Here is a 20241-nt window from a genome sequence, read left to right as displayed (position 1 = left end):
ATGAACAAGGACATAAAAAGTTGATCTTGCCTTTATGTGTCAAATACATATTGCAAGTTATATTAAATTGCCTCTGAGCATAGAAAAAAAACCAATCATACTAAATGACAGCCAACTCTCTTTATGTCCTCATATTCAGCATTCCATTGTGAATAAACACTTAGTGTATCTTTCACCTTAGAGGTAGGGACATGGGTCTTGCACACGACACGTTGTCTTGGTATGTCGAAAACATATGGCAAGTCATTTTAAAATCTGTCCATATAAGAGTAAGTCACAGCGCGGACACGACAGCCTATATTTTCCTTCAGGTTGCCATGGCAACCAGAGTTCTGCATGGAATTAATTTTTTTGAACAATTTTGAAAAAGCACCAACCAAGGATCATTCCTATGAAGTTTCATCAAAATTGTCCAAGCGGTTTAGGAGAAGAAGATGATTGTAACCAATTGTTGACACTTTTCCTTTAGGTTGCCATGGCAACCGGGCCAAACAAAGTTATGTGAACAAATTTAAGAGAGGTCCATGCAAGGACACTTCAAACCAAATTTGCTGAAGATCTATCAAGGGGTTCATGCGAAGAAAATGTTTTTTTTACTAATTTTAGCTCTGGTGGCCCTTAAAAGGGGCCAAACAAAATTATTTGAAAAGACCTGACAGAGGCCCATGCTAGGATGCTTCAGACTTGAAGATCCATCAAGCAGTTAATAAGATCAAGTTGTTTAAAGGTTTTTCTATTTTTTGCTCTGGTGACCCCTAAAAGGGGCCAAACAAAACCATTTGAACAAAGTTGAGAGAGGACCATGTAAGGATGCTACATATCAAGTATGGAGACATTCTGACCTTTACTTTCAGAGGAAAAGATGTTTAAGTGACAAGACAATGTAAAAACAAATGACCCCTGAGCAAGGCCAATTTGACCCCGGGACAATAATTTGAATACCTTTGGTGTAGGTCCACTAGGTAACACTATATACCAAATATGAAAGCTCTAGGTCTTATATTTTGGAGAAGAGGATTTTTAAAGTTTTATTATATAAGATTATATAAAAATATTGAAAACCTAAGCCTATGAACACGGGGCGTGGCCAATTTTGACCCCAGGGCTAAAGTTTGAACATTCTTAATAGTGGTCCGATAAACAATGCTTCATACCAAATATCTAAGGCCTTCGCCTTTTGGTTTCGGAGAAGAAGATTTTATAAGTTTTCATCATATACATATATAAGGAAACCCATGACCGCCCGGGTGGGGCCATTTTTTGACCCCAGGGCCAAAGATTGAACAATATTGGTACAAGTCAACTAGATGATATATCATGCCAAATATCTAAGCTCTTGTCACTACTTGATTTTACGTGTGTATCTATATATGTATATTTGTTATTAATTGTTGTATGTGGCCCATATTGAAAATTGGTATGTGTACTAAATATGTTATCCAGTTTAAATTAAGACGTTACTTGTCTTTGTGAGTTCGGAGAAGATTTTTTAAGTTTTCACTATAACACATATAGAGAAAACCCATCAGCCCCGGGGTGTGGCCAATTTTGACCCCAAGGCCATAATTTGAACAAACTTTGTAGAGGTCCACTAGACGATGAATCATGCCAAATATCTAAGCTCTAAGCCACGTAAGTTCAGAGGAGATGATTTTTGAAGTTTTCACTATAAACATATAGAGAAAACCCATGACCCCCGAAGGGGGTGGGGCCAATTTTGACCCCAAGGCCATAATTTGAACAATCTTTGTAGAGGTCCACTAGACGATGAATCATGCCAAATATCTAAGCTCTAGTCCAAGTAAGTTCAGAGGAGAAGATTTTTGAAGTTTTAACTATAAACATATAGCGAATACCCTAACCCCCCTGGGCGGGGCCAATTTTGACCCCAAGGCCATAATTTGAACAATCTTTGTAGAGGTCCACTAGACGATGAATCAAGCCAAATATCTAAGCTGTAAGCAACGTAAGTTCAGAGGAGTTTTTTGATTTTTTTTAATATAAACATATAGAGAAAACCCATGACCACCCAGGGGCGGGGCCAATTTTGACCACAGGGCCATAATTTGAACAATCTTTGTAGAGGTCCACTAGACGATGAATCATGCCAAATATCTAAGCTCTAGTCCAAGTAAGTTAAGAGGAGAAGATTTTTGAAGTTTTAACTATAAACATATCAAGTATACCCATGACCCCCCGGGGCGGGGCCAATTTTGACCCCAAGGCCATAATTTGAACAATCTTTGTAGAGGTCCACTTGAAGATGAACCATGCCAAATATCTAAGCTCTAGTCCAGGTAAGTTCAAAGGAAAAGATTTTTGAAGTTTTCACTATAAACATATAGAGAATACCCTAACCCCCCGGGGCAGGGCCAATTTTGACCCCAAGGACATAATTTGAACAATCTTTGTAGAGGTCCACTAGACGATGAATCATGCCAAATATCTAAGCTCTAGTCCAAGTAAGTTAAGAGGAGAAGATTTTTGAAGTTTTAACTATAAACATATCAAGTATACCCATGACCCCCCGGGGCGGGGCCAATTTTGACCCCAAGGCCATAATTTGAACAATCTTTGTAGAGGTCCCTTAGACGATGAATCATGCCAAATATCTTAGCTCTAGTCCAAGTAAGTTCAAAGGAGAAGATTTTTGAAGTTTTAACTATAAACATATAGAGCATACCCATGACCCCCTGGGGCGGGGCCAATTTTCAAAGGGGACCACCCAAGGAACATTCCTGTGAAGTTTGGATGAAATTGGCTAAGCGGTTTATGAGGAGATGTCGTTTAAAGTAAAAGTTTACGGACGGACGCCGGACAAATTGTGATCACAAAAGCTCACCTTGTCACTATGTGACAGGTGAGCTAAAAATGAACAAATTTCAGATTGATTTTGTTACCATTTTCTGTTACTGAAATCGGTCCAGCGTGGTCAAAATCGGTCAAGGCCAGCAAATTGTTGTGTGTGTTTTTAAAGCCCTACTAATGCATGTTTTTTTTTAATTTACAACAAATCCAGGCATGACAAAATGAGATATCGCATGTTCACTAATTAAATCTATGCGTGTTCTAATTTCTCAATTAAATCAGTTGCATGCTCTTAATTTGTTTTGCATCAGCGCTGTTCAAACCGAGGCAAGATATTCAAATACACAAATACTTGTTTTGATAATCAAATTCAAAGGATTCAAAGTCTGATTCAGGTATTCTTATATGGCACATTTCAATTTGTATGAACTGAGTGTAAAGCCATGAAATGTCACGATAAGCCTGCATTGTAGTGTACATTCTCAGTACACCATTATGGGCTTTCCACAGTGGAAAAGTATTATTTTTTAAGGTTTAATATTAAGCAAACATAATTACAACATTTCTCAAACAGTCATGTATTCCATCTTCCTTGCCCCTTTTGTCCATGTTGACAAATTACTAGTCAATTGCCGGTTACACCTGAGTTGATATTCAAGGTATCGTTTGAAAACCTGATAGCAATTAGCGTTGCGCTGTCTCATGCTAATACTAGCAATGTTCTGTATTGCTGGCAGGGCTTCTAAAAACTGACAATTTTCCACTCTAGACCGATTTTGTTTTTGCTGGACAGATTTCAAGTAATGGCTAAAAAAGCCATGCCCGGGATAAATCCCCGTCCTGTGGGCACGAACTGCTGGTAAAATCCCCGCCAAATGCCAGCGCAACCCAGGGACCCTAGATAAGGCCCATTCCCCGCTATTTTGGCGCGAAGATAAAACCACCACATTCACCCAGCACTGTAGGGCCACCTTCAAAGTAAAACACGGCCCATTTCCCCGGCTATTCCTGGTAAACCCCAGAGCTGGGGGGGGGGGGGGGGGGGGGGGGGGGCAGGGTTACAATTGACTGGTGCATAATATTATGGTACCAACCTATGCAATGATACGAAGTAACAGGTAAAAAGTGTTAGAAATAGTACAACGTTCACCTAATACTTTCACCTGAACAAATTACACAGACGTCATGATAACCTTGAATGAACAAGCATGATGGCAAAAGATACAAAGATTTGAATCGATATTCAAGCTACTTTGAGTATAAAACATTGCACAATTAAATAAAACAAAACTCCTCATGATTTGCCACACTTTATTTCGTAATTAAAAAAGTGCATTTTACAAACCATAAATGAGTTTCTTTAAATCCAATCCGCGCTGGGTCATTTCACTAAGACATTCGGCCATGCTTTTTTCCTCAGCAGATGAAAAGACAGTTTCCGGCCCCTTGATCTTTTCGATGTGCACTTCCCCTGAATCATTCTGGTCTATAAAGAAACACATAAGAGACCCCATATTCTCTAGCTGCTTTCCTTAGTGTAAGCTTTTCATTACATACACAGTGTGCGAAATTAACCTTTTTTACCTGGTAGCCAAAGGGGCTACAGACTTTGAGATTTCTGTAGCCCAAGCCAGATTTCCATAGCCCAACGGTTAACAGAAAAACGCATCTTGAGTACCTTATATGGTTAAAAACAAGGAATGATATGACAATTGTACAATATCTTATTATATTTTGTATAAAATGCAAGTATGGTGGTTGTGTGGTCCTGTGTTGCCAGGGGGCAACATCCAAACTTCAATATATCACTAAAACAAAAAAAAAGTATTGACAGTCCGAAATATGATTTCCGTCAAAATAATTATTTTCAAGCAGTATATAGCGTATAATTGCTTGACAAGGGAGATCACTGCAACAGAATATATCCATAACAATGAGAGATTATCCGGAAGTCGGTCAACGGTGTCGAGGTAAACATTTACCAGACAATCTTTTTTAACCAACAAGCCCGATGATTTCATCGCCAGTCGGGCTACCTTATAGGACTTTTTCGTAGCCTGGGTCAATTTTTCGTCGCCACGGGCGATCGGGCTACCGTTAATTTCGCACACTGCATACACTGTATAATGCTCGACGAACATTAGACGCTTTCTCTGGAGTCATTTTCTTCCCCCGATACTTCTTTGATATGGCTTTGGCTGACTTCTGTGCTTGGCTCCTACATGAAGTTGCACCACCCTGTCGTTTGGGATCCATATTCTGCAATACAATATGAATTTTATGTTTGAGAAAACATTGCCTTGTTTTATAACAGTAAATTAAGCAGGCACCATTAAGATTAATTTCAAACAAGAGATGTTTGTCAAACATTATGCCCCCTGAGCGCCAAGTTGCCAGAAATATTTGGACAATTGAATGAAATATGCATGGACTGAAATGACAGCTGATTTGTCATTGGATGCATATGAGGCAGGTCATCTACTGGTCATACCTAATCTTCATGTCAAGTTTGATGACCATAGGTCCGGGAATTGTTGAGTTATCACTCGGACAAGCTTTGGTCTTCCAACAGACCGACCGACATGTGCAAAGCAATTATATAACCCCTCTGCTTCGAAGGGGGGCATAATTAAACTAGATGTTCACTGAAAACTGATACTTCAACTCATGCATTTAGTGACATATAAATTTCTACTGTCTACTATATAAGAAAATAAAATATGGACAATCAGAAAACCTTTTTTCAGCTTACAGTCACACTGACCTTGACCTTTGACCCACTGACCTCAAAATCAATAGGGTTCATCTGCTGGTCATGACCAATAAGCCTACCTAGTATGAGGTCCCTGGGTCAAAGCGTTCTCAAGTTATTGATCGGAAACCGTTTTTCATGTTAAGGTCACACTGACCTTGACCTTTGACCCACTGACCTCAAAATCAATAGGGTTCATCTGCTGGTCATGACCAATACACCTACCAAGTATGAGGTTCCTGGGTCAAAGCGTTCTCAAGTTATTGATCGGAAACCGTTTTTCATGTAAAGGTCACACTGACCTTGACCTTTGACCCACTGACCTCAAAATCAATAGGGTTCATCTGCTGGTCATGACCAATAAGCCTACCTAGTATGAGGTCCCTGGGTCAAAGCGTTCTCAAGTTATTGATCGGAAACCGTTTTTCATGTTAAGGTCACACTGACCTTGACCTTTGACCCACTGACCTCAAAATCAATAGGGTTCATCTGCTGGTCATGACCAATACACCTACCAAGTATGAGGTCCCTGGGTCAAAGCGTTCTCAAGTTATTGATCGGAAACCGTTTTTCATGTAAAGGTCACACTGACCTTGACCTTTGACCCACTGACCTCAAAATCAATAGGGTTCATCTGCTGGTGATGACCAATACACATACCAAGTATGAGGTCCCTCGGTCAAAGCGTTCTCAAGTTATTGATCGGAAACCATTTGGTATTCCGACCGACCGACCGACAGACAGACAGACAGACCGACCGACCGACCGACATGTGCAAAACAATATACCCCACTTTTTTCAAAAGGGGGCATAATAATATATTAAAAGTTCACCTTGCTACAATATGATAATGTAAATCTGATTTTCTGTTCCAGACTAAGATGATTTCTAACCCCCACCAACTCTTCTCACAAAATTATGTTGTCAACTTGGACCCAATTCAATCTTCATTCTTTTCATCTGTAAAACACAAGTGATATTTTTAAAAAACAATCACAAACTGCATGGTATACACTCATAGAAGTTGCAGTTTAATGTACATTAAAACACAGGCGTCTAAAATGTTGATTAATATCAATGAGCAAGACGCCTGTGATTCAGTCTTCAACTCATCCTCGGCACCCCAGCTTATCATAACCTATATGTTATCATATACAAAAGTAGGTTATGATACGCTGGGGTGCCGAGGATGTCTTCAACTGTAAATCCTGCAAACTGGATTTAGAGACTTAAAATGATTCTAATATAATAATGGAACTAAAATACATAAAAGGATAAGGTATTTGTTATTTTTCAGTACATGTTGGATTTCTTTTCTGCTTTTTGAAATTTGTCATGTCCCATACTATTCATACATCATTTTGATGTAGAATAAAAAGTAAAAAAATTAAGCTAAATTAGAGATATGTTTCATAATTCATATTTAAATCATAATTAAAGTAATATTAGTATTCAGCAATGTTTGTGTAATAATTAAATAATTTGGAAATGACAAAATGTTACAAATTCACTGTTTTGAGAGAACCCCTCAGACTCACTGCATTAAACAAAATGGCGATCCGCTACTGGTTAATTACCCACATTTCACTATTATCGCCAAATTCAAACAATGCATTGATGAAAAAAAATAATGTCAGCCATTTCTTAGAGGTTATATATTGGCCTTTCATAAAATGTTTAAATTGTTTACTTACACATTGTAGTTGGACGAAAAGTTCTCGGCAAAAGCACATGTTGCAATCAAAACGAGGCTGGAACAACTGGGTCACATAAACAGTTGCATCAATCGTTCGTGTGATACAGATTATTTTGAAGTCCGATAAAAATAATATTTATTGTGATTTTCACTTATACTTCGAAGTGCATAACTGCCAAATTTCATAAAAAAATAATAATTAAATAAATTTGATAGCATGTCTTTAAAAAGAGAGTGATCCGCTAATGGTTGTGATCCGCTAAGGGTAACTTGACTATACAATTATTTGGACTACATTTTTAAATGACTAGTTGGTGGCATACAAGTTGTTTTGAGGTTAGAATTATGAACAATGATTCTAAGCATGGTCTTAAACCATTTATTGTCAATCTAAACATTTAATTTCCAAAAAAAAGTATGCCACTCTCTGATCAGCTGATGTCGTCTGGGAGTGTAAGATTCGATTTGTTTGTTTTTTGTCCCAGATGTCATGAAATTTTCAGCATTATCAATATCAACATGAAATGTAACTGAAATGAAATAACAAAAATCAGATGCATGTTTGAATATTGATATACCTGCTCAAAGAAATGTACTTAATTTAAACTTTTACACAGGATTCTGCCCGTTTTTGTGTCCGTGTCCGTCCCACTTTCGCTTTTGTTTTTTTGCAAATACTGGTTCCTGTCTCAAATTGCACATTCATATAAGCGCAGTTTGGGGTACCGAAAACCAAACTTCCTGAAAAGCATGGCTCCACGCTTCGAGTAGAAGCCGGTGACAAAAGATGCAGGCAACAGTTTTGAAAAAATAAATTTCCATTCCATTCTATGGTAACTCCTATATTTGTTGTATGGATCTGAAGTTTTGGGTTTCGAAAACGTAAAAAAACAACATCGATCAGTTCATTTCTGATTACTTAAGCAATCGCAAACAATGTGTGAAACTTGGTACAGAAATAAGCCCACTGAAACATATCTGTAAAGGAGTACCGCAAGGATCCATTTTAGATCCTGTGCTTTTTAATATATTTATCGACGATATTTTCAACTTTATACATAGAAGCAATCTGTATAATTATGCTGATGATAATACTCTATCATATAGCGACAATAACACAGACAACGTTGTCCAAACTTTGGAGTCGGATAGTAATATATTAATACAATGGTTCTCAGATAACCATATGAAAGCCAGCCCCGAAAAATTTCAAGCCATTGCAATAGGACAGAAAACTAAGGACCAAAATATAACCTTTAACTTGAATGAGACAACTATAAAATGTGAAGACAGTGTCAAACTCTTGGGTGTCACAATAGACTTAAATTTGATGTCCATATTTCAAGCATTTGCAAGAAAGCCTCAAGACAGCTTAATGTTTTAAAGCGAATAGGTCATAACCTTTGTAAACTAGGAAAATTAAACATATATTACTCATTTATCCTATCAAGTTTCAATTTCTGTCCAATTACTTGGCATTTTTGTGGCGAGGTGCATACTAAGAAGCTTGAAAAAGTACAAGAACGAGTCATCAGATTCATATACAATGATTACACATCTGATTACCCAACACTTTTATCTAAATCAATGTTGCCAACTCTCAAGCTTAGAAGGTTAAGGTCCATTGCTATAGAAACCCATAAAATTATCCACACGCAGGGTCCAATGTATCTACATGACTTAGTGGTAATAAAAGAACATTCCTTTAACTTTAGATATAAGATGATGGCTGCTATCCCAACTGTATGAACTACAACATATATGGGTGCAATTCTTTCCGCTCCGGTGCCCCTAAACTCTGGAACTCCCTTCCACAACATTTTAGGGAAGAAACTAATTTTAATCATTTCAAGAGTTGAGTCCGGGCATGGAGCGAAGATAACTGCAAATGCTCATTTTGCATATAAGAATGCTGTCATATAACATGCTGTAAAATGTCTTAATCAAAGATATGTTGGATGGGACCTCGCGAGCTTAGACTGCCTAGGCAGCTGGTCTCTTTCAATGTGTCTTTGATTTAAATCATGTTAATTAATTGTGACTTCTTTTGTTTTATTTCCCATGCTAAATGCATTGTCGTATTACCTTGTGATTCGTATTTTCGATTAACTTATGCTATAAATTATGCTAATCTACCTACATTCTATATATAGTCTAATGTCTTTCAACTGCCAAATATGTTTATGTGATTTTACTATAAGAATTATTTATTTGTTTCAAGTGTACATACTGAATATTATTATTTGCATGAACTGATGTGTGTGATATATTAGTTACATAAATTATGCTATAATGTCGGTCAAAAGCTATTCATAGCTTATGTTAAACTGTTGATGATAGTACCCGACAATAAATAAATATTGACTTGACTTGACTTGACTTGAGGGGCGGATGCAGGAATTGACGTAAAAGAGGGGCCGGTATTAAACGCAGATTAGTAGTAGTTTTATTCGTGCATTATGTCAATAACAGTACATTTTACATCAATATAAGATATATATATTATATCACATATTGTATTTGCATGATATTTAGAGTCCTAATAAGTTATATCACAGAAACTTTAACATGAAATACATAATACTAGATCTACTAAAACAAGTATTACTTCTGGTGTTAATGATAAAGCTATCTAATTTATTACCAAATAAAGTTTAACATAATAAATGACATTGCACAGGATAACCCGTAAAGATTTGCACAAGTACAAAAGCTTATTTCCAATTAACGGGGTCCATGTCTAAGGTATTAAAGTTGGCATTAAATGATATAGTGAACAGTATTATATAATATTATATCATATACTCAGATGAATTAAATTAATATATGACGTTCATCACAAATAAACTACTATCAGTATCACATAATTATATAATATACCACAGAATTATACAAATAGTTTTTTTATAAGGAATATTTAAAAATTACCAAAGCAACTATATAAAAATTGTGCATATTCTTATTTATCTAATACATAAAAATTATGAATACAAAAAGACAGACTTTTCAAACTTCTCAATCTCCTTTCAGAGGTGAGTTTTGACTAATTAAAACATACTTTGATTCTGTGTCTTTGATGTTATTTGGAAGCATGTTCCAATCCCGTATACCATTATAATAAAAAGAAGCTGCTGTAAAACCACCATTATGTGGGACAGAAAATTTTAAGTTGGATCTACTGCCATATGGCAGATTTCACAAAAAAGGCAATTATTTGGCCCATTTGCTTTCATTTATTGTTATTGCATGTCAACGTCATATATACAGCAATTGCCTTTCCCAACCCAATAAGAACACCTAATAGAAGTGATTTGTATTAAAATAATGAATATATTGTATTAAATAAGGTAAAAAAATGTAAAAATATGCCGATATTTAGGACAAAAAAGACAGAAAATCTTCCCGGTACCAATATACCACTTTTTTGAGGATGCTTTTCAATAACATCTGGTAAGTATTTTATTCTTGTCTGTTGAATAATGTTTGCAAGAAATGTTAATTAAAACAATAATATATCTAAAATGATTGCATTTCGTTCGTAATATACTTAAATTTTCGGTAATTGCGCATGGTGATAACGTTACGGTAATCTGTCCTCGAATTGTTGTGTAACATTAGCAGACATGATCCACTGCTAACTGTTTTAAGCCTAAACACACCTTTATTAAATCACTGAAAACAAAGACTACGTGTCGGATAAAAACAGTATTGCATGTAACAAGAAATTGGTCATTCCCGATCATAAAGTTTTTTTAGGTCTAAAAATGTGTTAATGTTACTCAAAATCGATTCTGTCCCATTTTAGCATGACGATAGCACCTTTTCTATTCGTGAATAATTTACACCGACTGAGGGTTAACATCCGGGTAGCGATTACTTTTATATTGGATTGGTTCACAGTTGACATTGAAATGATAAAAATAGTGGTGAATACCGTTGATAAAAACTTAATCCAAGTTTGGCTCATTCTGTCCTTCGATGTAACGTTAACATTATGTCACGCTAGCATTAAGACAAGCGCTTAATAAAGCAAGAAAATCGTTGAAATTTGATGACTTTCCCAGAGTCAATTATTCGAACATAACAATGTCGTCTGTAAACTATCGTTTGTAAGTATTCATTCATTAGGTACGTAGTTTATATTGAATTCATACCGCTTTTGTGTTTGATATCGTTATTTATTGGACAGAATTAAGAATTTTTGTGATTATCAATTGACCGTGTTTATCAATCATTTATATAGTTTGTTTTATACTGTATCAAGCTCAAACAGTCTGTGGTAGGTCTGTATTTTAATTTGTTGTGAAACATTCTGTCCAACTGCTAATGTGACATACTGCTAATGTTACTCATTCTGTTTTGTGGTAACACTAGCACATACTGCAATTAGCAATTTATAATATATATGTTTAATATCAAAGGTAATGATAATTGCACCATACTAGAGACATTTATATTAACACAACAAAACATTTATGTTTATAGCTTATCTGATCTGATATAAAAAGAAAACCTATGTTTGCAGAAAGCATTTTCTGTCTTGTTGTCCAATTAGGGTTTGTTCCAATAAATTTATTTGAGAAAAACGAAACAATCTTTATTTTTTGTCTGTACAATCTGTTTTATAGATAAATGAACCATTTAGTGCAAGACAAAATACTTCTTTGGATCAAAATATTAAAAAAAAACAAGTTTTTACCGGAAATATTGTAACACTAGCACAAATGGTATGGTGATACAAAATTCTTTTTTTTATAAAAATGCATGAATAAATCATTGCAAATGTTCTAAAATATGATAGATAAGATATTGCTGTAAAAGATTATGTTGAAATCACAAATCTGCAATAAATTTTAAAAATCAATATTCGCCGGGAACTTTTTGGTCACCAAAACGTGAAATTATGAGTGAACTTCGTTACATTTGGCAAAATTATCCTTCATATAACTTGGACATTTGTCATAAAATATTTTGTGCACATGATTTAGCCTAAGCTGTCTACATCTTTGTTCGACATTTAAAAAAAAACAAGATCAGCAAAACTTGCCACTGAAAGCGAGGTTCTACAATGAAAATTTTTAATAAAACGAACAATTTTATTTTGTGCCACCTGGAGTCTTTTTTTAGACTTCATGGTAAGGCCACAGTACCAAGATGATGAAGCATGGTCAAGATGACATTGAACTAATGCATTACAAAGAGCTTTCCTAAGAGATTTGTTTAAAAATTCACGTTGTCTTTATAAAAATTTGATTCTAGAGTTAACCTTTTTAACAATATTGTTCACAGTAGATGTACCTGACAAATCAAGAGTCCAAAATTGACCCAAGATATTTGACTGAATCTTGAGACTTGATTTCATGGCCATTACATTGAATGCTGAAATCCCCTATTTTGCCAAGTTTACGTTTGGAGCAAAAAAGAATGCATTCGGTCTTTCCTAGATGAAGGGATAATTTGTTATCAGTTAACCACATGCTGCAGTTTTGCAATTCTTGACCAAGAACTTGTCGAATAATATCAGGGTCTTTATGAGAAAATAAGATAGCGCAGTCATCAGCATAAAGTATAATTTTGCATTTAGAACTGATGCTTGTATTCATGTCATTAATGTAGCATAAAAACAGCAGAGGACCTAATATACTTCCTCGAGGTACACCAAAAGATTAGAGAGATAGTTACGTAGATAGTTACAGATTACAGGGAAGGGTTTTAAGAAACGCAGATAACATCCACACAGAAGGCCATGGAGAAACGCAGATAGTATACAGTATAATAAGAAGGATTTCGTTGAAGTGTTTTAGTTCAAGTGTACATTATCTTTTTACCAGTGCATCAATCACCTTTTATCATGTTACTTAAGTTTAGTTTTCTTTTTATACACCAATTCTCACTTTTCTGATGTTGATTTGCTTTATCAGTGTTTTATTTTTTTCACTTTTCACTAGCAAGTCGGCGCGCACCGTTCATGTCAGTAACACTCAGAAAGAGGAGTTGGCATTATGTAGAGATAGATAGACTGTTGTTCTCGAAATCATATACACATTTTGACTATCATACCATATGACTGATGTGATTTCTTGAAAACTATAGTGCTATTTTTAGCACAACCAATGCGTAGCGTTGCCATTAACTCGGGAAGCCTCGTTACCTAGCAACGCAGCAATCGGAACTCCTCGGCTAGTATCAAGATATATCTATCTCGAAGCTTACCGGAGATGGCCGAGTTGTTACGATTGCAGAGCGCAGTGGCGGACTGTGTTGTTCAGTGACGAGTCACGTTCTTACCTTCTGAATGTTGACGGACGCCAGCTTGTGTTGCACCGGCGTTGTGAGTGTCACGCGGATTGTAACGTTATGTGGACTGTCATGGGAACGGGAGGATCAGTTATGATCTGCGGAGGTGAAACTGCAGAGGGTAGAACACGTCTTGTGTTTGTTGACGGCTCATTGACCGTCCGGTCAACGGTATCGAGACGATAGTACGCGTTTTAAGGCTTGCAGCCAAAATATCCCATCACGATTTCGTACTGCCATATGACACTTCTAGAATGTTACCCAATAATACTTAACATTGATGCACGAAAACTCGTGTTCTTCCACAAACTTTCTTGCATTAGTACACACTACTTAGCCAAGAAAGTTTTCGACTACAGGAACTCTACAACGTCATGAATAAATGATTCTACAATCGATTAACAATTTACAAAGAAAGTTCAGCTCTCCCTCAAAACTCAACATGGAAACGTGTTTTGAATTGCTGTGTTGTTGGTTATCACAAACAACAATGTCTTAGCCTAAGTTCTGGTGACATCGAGTGTGTTCGATTAAAAGTGATTTATCCCGTTCTACGCACATCAACTATCTATATGGTCCGCCGATGCCTAGTGCCTTGTTCTAACCATAAACATGTTAACGAATAGTATTACGAGCATGAAATACAACATGCAGTTATTTCCTTACATAATGCGTCCCATGATGCATGTTCGTTACAAATCTTCAATATTTAAATCACCCTAGTTTGGAAATAAAGAGTTTCAGTGTGTATTACTCATGTAATTCATTGTATGTAATAGATTTACCGCCTTTTTGGTGAACAATATGGGAGCTGTCACTTAATAATCCATTTTTGTTCCTTTTGCTGATATCCGTCGAAGGTAACATCAATCTGGTATGGACTGATAAATTTATCAAATAATCTGATATATTTAAAATGAAGATCTTCGAGGAAAACCAGACATTGTATGCATCAAATTTAAATATCAAGGTAGCATACATGTACGTATTATATTAACAACAATATTTTACCTAAGTGAACCTTTATTTCATACTAGTTTATCGTAATCTATTTCTAAAAGTGGTTACATGGTTCTATAATGAAAGCACTGGCTGCTACACCATACGGGAATGGTAACTCTTAGGTAGTCCGTATCCATTAACTAATACTTCAATGGGCGTATGGCATATACTTGCTAGTCTTTAACTTCTTGGTCTTTAAGATTCTTTAAAGATCGTTGTTGTGACTCTTCAGAGGGTAAGTGTTTGGGAAAAGTGACAGGAATTCTCTCCCCTTCTCTCCAAACTGCCAAGTGTCGAATTATCCGACGTATATTTCGTAACTGACCAACAGAGTCTTCCAGCATGAAGTCGCAATCATCTATTTTCAAAATGGTTACGTCACCAGCGATGCCAGTAGTAAGCGATCCTGTTTCGCCAGTGATTCCATATGCTAAAGCCGGAGCAGACGTCACAGACTTAACGACGTCATAAAGCGGCATTCCAATATGCAGAAACTTTGTCATTACAGAAGGTAGATCGTATGCAGGACCATCTTGGCTAAACACATGCAGATCTGTTCCTAAAAGTAAACATTAATGTCATCCAATATTTCAAAAAATATTGTATTACAATAAAACCTTTCCTTATGGGGCATCAAAATGCAAACTCCCTAATACATAACGTATATATATATGCATCAAAATTCGGCTATGACTATTAAGAGTTGTGCTAATATTAAACTACTTTTTGTAAGACATACTTTTAACGCATTTTTACCTAGTAGGTCTGGGTAGAGGTTTTGTTTGCAAGCGATTTCCGCAACGGTCCAGTTAAAGCCGCCAGCGCCATGGCCTACGTCAAATAGAACACCACGTGATTTTGCATCCATAACGTCACTGTATACGTCACGTGTTTCCGCGTCAACGATTGTGCTTGGATAACCAACGTATGTATGCGTGTATATATCCCCTGGCCTCAGATCTCCAGGGCAACACAGTTTCGCTGAAGGATCTGCAAACATATATTATTTGCCTTGAAGATATATAACATTTTAATGTTGATAAATATGATGTTAATCAAAACTAAAGAATACATTCGAAATTAGTTATATATAAAAAATAGATACTCATCACCTAGAGCCCTCTGTGTTGGTATAGTGGACATGGAATGATGCGTCATAAGTGGCACCGAACATCGCTCTGCTGCATTCAATGCTCGACTGAAACCATCATACAACTATATTTAGTGTTTACGCTCATGTCTCCGCCAATGAGATCGCCGGACGGAATCTGATGAAACCCTTTAAAACGCCCCTGACGAAAACAGCTGCCAAATTTCAAGTTATGCATTATTTTAGTAGGTGGACTGTTTCGCGGTTCGCGCATTGCCGCTGACTATTATAAGCATTCGCGCCAAACACTAAGTAAGAAATTTTAATCTGTTTTCATTTAGTTATTTTGTGCTTAATTGAGTTGAATACTCATATAATACTCAAGAAATGACATTCAACGCTTTCAATTAAATACAGTTGTCTTTAAATAAAACATGATGATCTACCGATATGCCTCATATTCTGTCTTCCCCATGGCACAGACGTCTGTGGACAGTCTTACTTTGACGCCAACAATGACGTCACGATTGTCCTGGATACATTTCACGCAGGAGTCTTCGTCCAAAATGGCAAGGGTGTCGGATTCTCCACCACCCGCTGTAATCAAAACTACGTGTTGTTTATATGAACTTATTTGAAACAATGCACATGGAGTGTACAAATAGAAACGTAATTAAAATTTAAAGTTAAATATAAGATATTTAAACGTGTGTTTACGAGGTTAACTCCAATGTTGCTTTAAATATTGTGTAAGCATTACCAGTGCCCAAATTGCAAATCGAATGTTCTGAAACGGTCTTCCCAGATCCCCCCCCCAAAAAAAACAACAACAAAAAAACAAAAAACAACACACACACACAAATCACAACAACAACAAACAAAAAACAACAACATAAAAACAAACAAGCAACAACAACAACAACAAACGAAACAAATCTTTGTTGAGTGAAAAAGATAATGAACTACCCTAGTTTCCTGTAAATAACCAAGTGAATGCAATACCTCCCGCAGAGAGGCCCGCGGACGCCAACCCATGCATCGCGATGTGCAGTAGGCACTTGACGCGTGTCTTTGACCGCTCCATCACGTACTTACGTAGTCCCATAAACGTCGACGCGCCTTCAACAGAGTTTAAATAGTTATTTGATTATCGATAGAGAGTATTGTGCATCTCAGGGTCCGGTTTCACAAAGAAATAGAAGTTTTTTAACGGAACTGAATTTTCTGGCAATCTGAATGCATCATATCTGAAACGGATTAAAGGATGGAACAATTGACGGCTAAACATCCTAAACCAGATTGACCCACGGTACACGTGTATGCACATTGCTACTGGTAGGTAGTAGGAACCATTCAGTAACGTTTAAATCTATACTGTTGTAGTTTAACCATTCATTTATGCTTATTATGTGTATGGTTTTATGGACTGTTAAGTCCTTTGATTATATTTAACCTAACGATGACACAAGTGGTTTACAGGTACCTACCCGAGCTACCCGCATCTATGACCGTCGTCACCCCTCGGGACAAACATCGCTTGTCCGCGTTCAAACTGATAGGCGTGGCATATTCATAGCAATGCACGTGCGCGTCAATCAGGCCAGGAGTCACAAGACAACCCGTAGCATCAAATGTTTCCGTTGCCGCCACGTTTAGGTTTTCCCCAACCTTAAACACTTTTCCATCCTTTATTGCCACATCTAATGTTTTGTCTACGTCATTAAGAGGATCAATAACTCTCCCGTGTACAATAAGCGTGTCGACTTGCATGATTCGTTCAAGGTCACACTGTCAACTTAGCAAGTTAAAGATAAAATATAACAGGTATGGTCGACATTCACAATGCTTAATAGTTAAAATAAGGTTCACATTTAGCCACGATATGCTCCACAGTATTATACTGATAAGATAGGCATAATATACTATTCACAATACTTGCACTTGGAGATGGCTATTTCCATGTCATAACACCACATGTTTCAAGAGCTAGTGTTTACTTAAGGTTTAGTTTCGTTTTAAATAACGTATGTACTTTATAACGATCGTGAAACAATTAGTGCGAGTCGGGGAAACCCACGTGTACAATTTGGTGTGCACAAAACGGCAAAGTTTAGTTGATTATAAATAACCTAAAGATACTCGCTCATATGTTTTTGGACTAGTCCACCTAAATGGCCGTCAACGAGTCTTTTGGCGATTTTATTTTATTGGCAGACTCGAGACGCGTTACAGGGATACATATGAAATGTTAAACTAATAAAAAAAGTATCCCTGATCGGTCATTATTGTAGCTAGTTTTTGGACCAACCATAAGTTTTCCCGGTAATGCATCTGAAAACACTGATTTATCATTATTATACTATGATATCGAAATTAAAAAACAAAAAACAATACAGTTATAGTACAATAATGTACTTGGGTTTTAGTGGGGTCGGAACCCACGCCAGGAAAGTCAAGAAAAGTTAGGTAACTGACGCCTTAACCACAAGGGCACCAGGACTTATACTAAAGTGATGGATATTTTGACCTCTTAGCCATACATTGACAACATCACGTGATGGTGTCAATCAACCAATCACGCAACAATAAAGTCGCAATGAAGCGATCATTAGCGTTGTTAACGCTTATGAAAATTGAGGTATTTAAAGAAGATATTTTAGCAAACATCAACACTTGCTCAAGGTTTCCAGGTTTTGTTATCTTAGCTTTATCACTTCTAATGATTTGCCACATTTTATTTCGTCATACAAAAAAATGCATTTTACAAAAAACATGAGCGATACCTTTGATATTGATATTAATTAAAACATAGCTAGTCACACTGTATCACGCTTGTTTCACTCCGCGCTTCTTTCACTCCGCGCTTCTTTCATTCCGCTTATTTCATTCCACAATATCGGCTAAAATTGCTTTGCTAGCTCTGTCCAATCAGGATATAATTTTAAGTGGTGGTGTTTCTAATAGTAATATATATATAAGGTGTTGGTGTTAAAAATAGCGATTAATATGTAAATTAATTACTACAAGCAACACTGACGACACACAGCATTTAATACAGTTTATCAACACCACAACCAGCAATATTAATCAGTATTATCTAACAGTGTGTGTATATCACGTGATAATTTGCGTCATAAATGCTACGTCGGAACACAGTTACTTGGTATTTGGACAGCATTTAAGGCCAGTCGAGCTACCTGATTCGAGCAATTTGGTTCCTATGGTGATTTCTTGGACTGAGAATCTTAAAAAAATGTGTTTTAGTACTCTATGATACACATAATAAACAAATAATCAACTTTTAGTCGTTTATTTTTATATATTAAAGATTTTAAAATTTCATACAATCTTTATCATTCACAAGTAATGAAGGTTAGCAGATTTCGGATTGAGACATATGTATGGAAACGAGCTCAGATCTACAAGATGCTTATAATAAAACAACTGTATACGTCGCATGCATGTTCAGAAGAAAGTGATCTCCAAGGTGCAATCGCTCAACAAGCACAAGCTAGTAGCGTTTTCGCAAGTTTCTTTAATAACTCTGCCAAGAATACTTTTTATTTACCGACTCACAGATCTTCGCCAGTAATTTTGACCATGCACACCGGCCGGACCCGGCATGCGCTTTTCAACTTTACACGCGAACGTGAACCGGGATTATGTTTACCTCGTGACTGGTACCCGTCCGCGCGTGTTGAGACAAAACGTGTATGCCGGGTTCGGCCCTTGCGCGTACTCAAAAGTACTGGCGAAGATCTGTGAGTCGGTATTAAACAGTATTCTCACTCTTATCCATAAATTGATAACATCACGTGATGGTGTCAATCAACCAATCACGCAACAATAAAGTCGCAATGAAGCGATCATTAGCGTTGTTAACGCTAATGAAAATTGAGGCATTTAAAGAAGTTATTTTAGCAAACATCAACACTTGCATAAGGTTTCCAGGTTTTGTTATCTTAGCTTTATCACTTCTAATGATTTGCCACATTTTATTACGTCATACAAAGAAAAAAGCATTTTACAAAAAACATGAGCGATACCTAGATGTTCCGTTCCTGAAGTGAAAAGGTCGTTGACTTCAAATTATGATACACATCACATACCAAACTGAAAGACTCGTGATCATTAGCGATTATCAGAACTAAAAACGTATCCTCTCAAGGCTAAACAATTGTGCAGAAGTGTGTTTGCATTTCTCAAAAAAAGTGGGTAATGTACGTGCTTGCAATAAACATAAAGGGGGTTTAAGGTACAAAAAATCGGCCTGGAAACATGTACAGTCGAGTAATAACCATGAAGTTTGGAAAATAGGAATATCCATGCAAGCACAGAACTTTACAACATGCACAAATATGCCGTATTTGCCGAGAAAATACGAAAATTGTGGATAGAATCAACACGTTTATTTGTAAACATTGCCTCCTAAGCTACAATCTGTTCAATAACTTTTTTTTATCTTTAATGTTAAGATATCAAGCTAAGATGTCGATCGAAGAATATGTTTTTCGCCGCATACTGGGCGCATACGTTTTTCAAAATTTAAAGAAAAAGTCCACTTACCACGCAAAATTTGGTACCAGAACCGATACT

The 20241-nt window shown here is 36.5% G+C and overlaps 2 protein-coding genes across 5 annotated transcripts in view; both read right to left on the bottom strand.

Annotated features, from left to right (window-relative positions):
* Positions 1 to 7932, bottom strand: part of LOC128246654 (uncharacterized) — a 36158-nt gene extending 28226 nt beyond the window's left edge. For 2 of the 3 annotated variants that reach the window (XM_052964957.1, XM_052964960.1), the window contains exon 1: positions 7835 to 7932. The gene's annotated coding sequence lies outside the window, so the exon portion shown is untranslated. Of the gene's footprint in view, positions 1 to 4153; positions 4435 to 7834 lie in introns of those variants that run through there. The other variant, XM_052964959.1, reaches the window with a different exon arrangement.
* A 6636-nt stretch (positions 7933 to 14568) lies between these two features.
* Positions 14569 to 17638, bottom strand: LOC128203135 (deacetylase Oant_2987-like). Of its 2 annotated transcripts, XM_052904419.1 has the most exons (6): positions 17133 to 17638; positions 16648 to 16764; positions 16092 to 16242; positions 15668 to 15753; positions 15312 to 15545; positions 14569 to 15114 (listed from the first exon to the last, which is right to left on the bottom strand). In XM_052904419.1, exons 1-6 carry the CDS (start codon positions 17413 to 17415, stop codon positions 14729 to 14731), a joined length of 1257 nt encoding a protein of 418 aa, XP_052760379.1. In that variant the 5' UTR covers positions 17416 to 17638; the 3' UTR covers positions 14569 to 14728. The 2 variants fall into 2 exon arrangements, with proteins under 2 accessions (XP_052760379.1, XP_052760380.1); XM_052904420.1 differs by lacking the exon at positions 16648 to 16764.
* Positions 17639 to 20241: the final 2603 nt, after the last annotated feature.

This window comes from Mya arenaria, chromosome 9, assembly GCF_026914265.1.
Source record: "Mya arenaria isolate MELC-2E11 chromosome 9, ASM2691426v1".
NCBI classification, from domain to species: domain Eukaryota; kingdom Metazoa; phylum Mollusca; class Bivalvia; order Myida; family Myidae; genus Mya; species Mya arenaria.
Note: the sequence above shows the minus strand (reverse complement) of the source record. Positions and strands in the feature narration are given on the sequence as shown.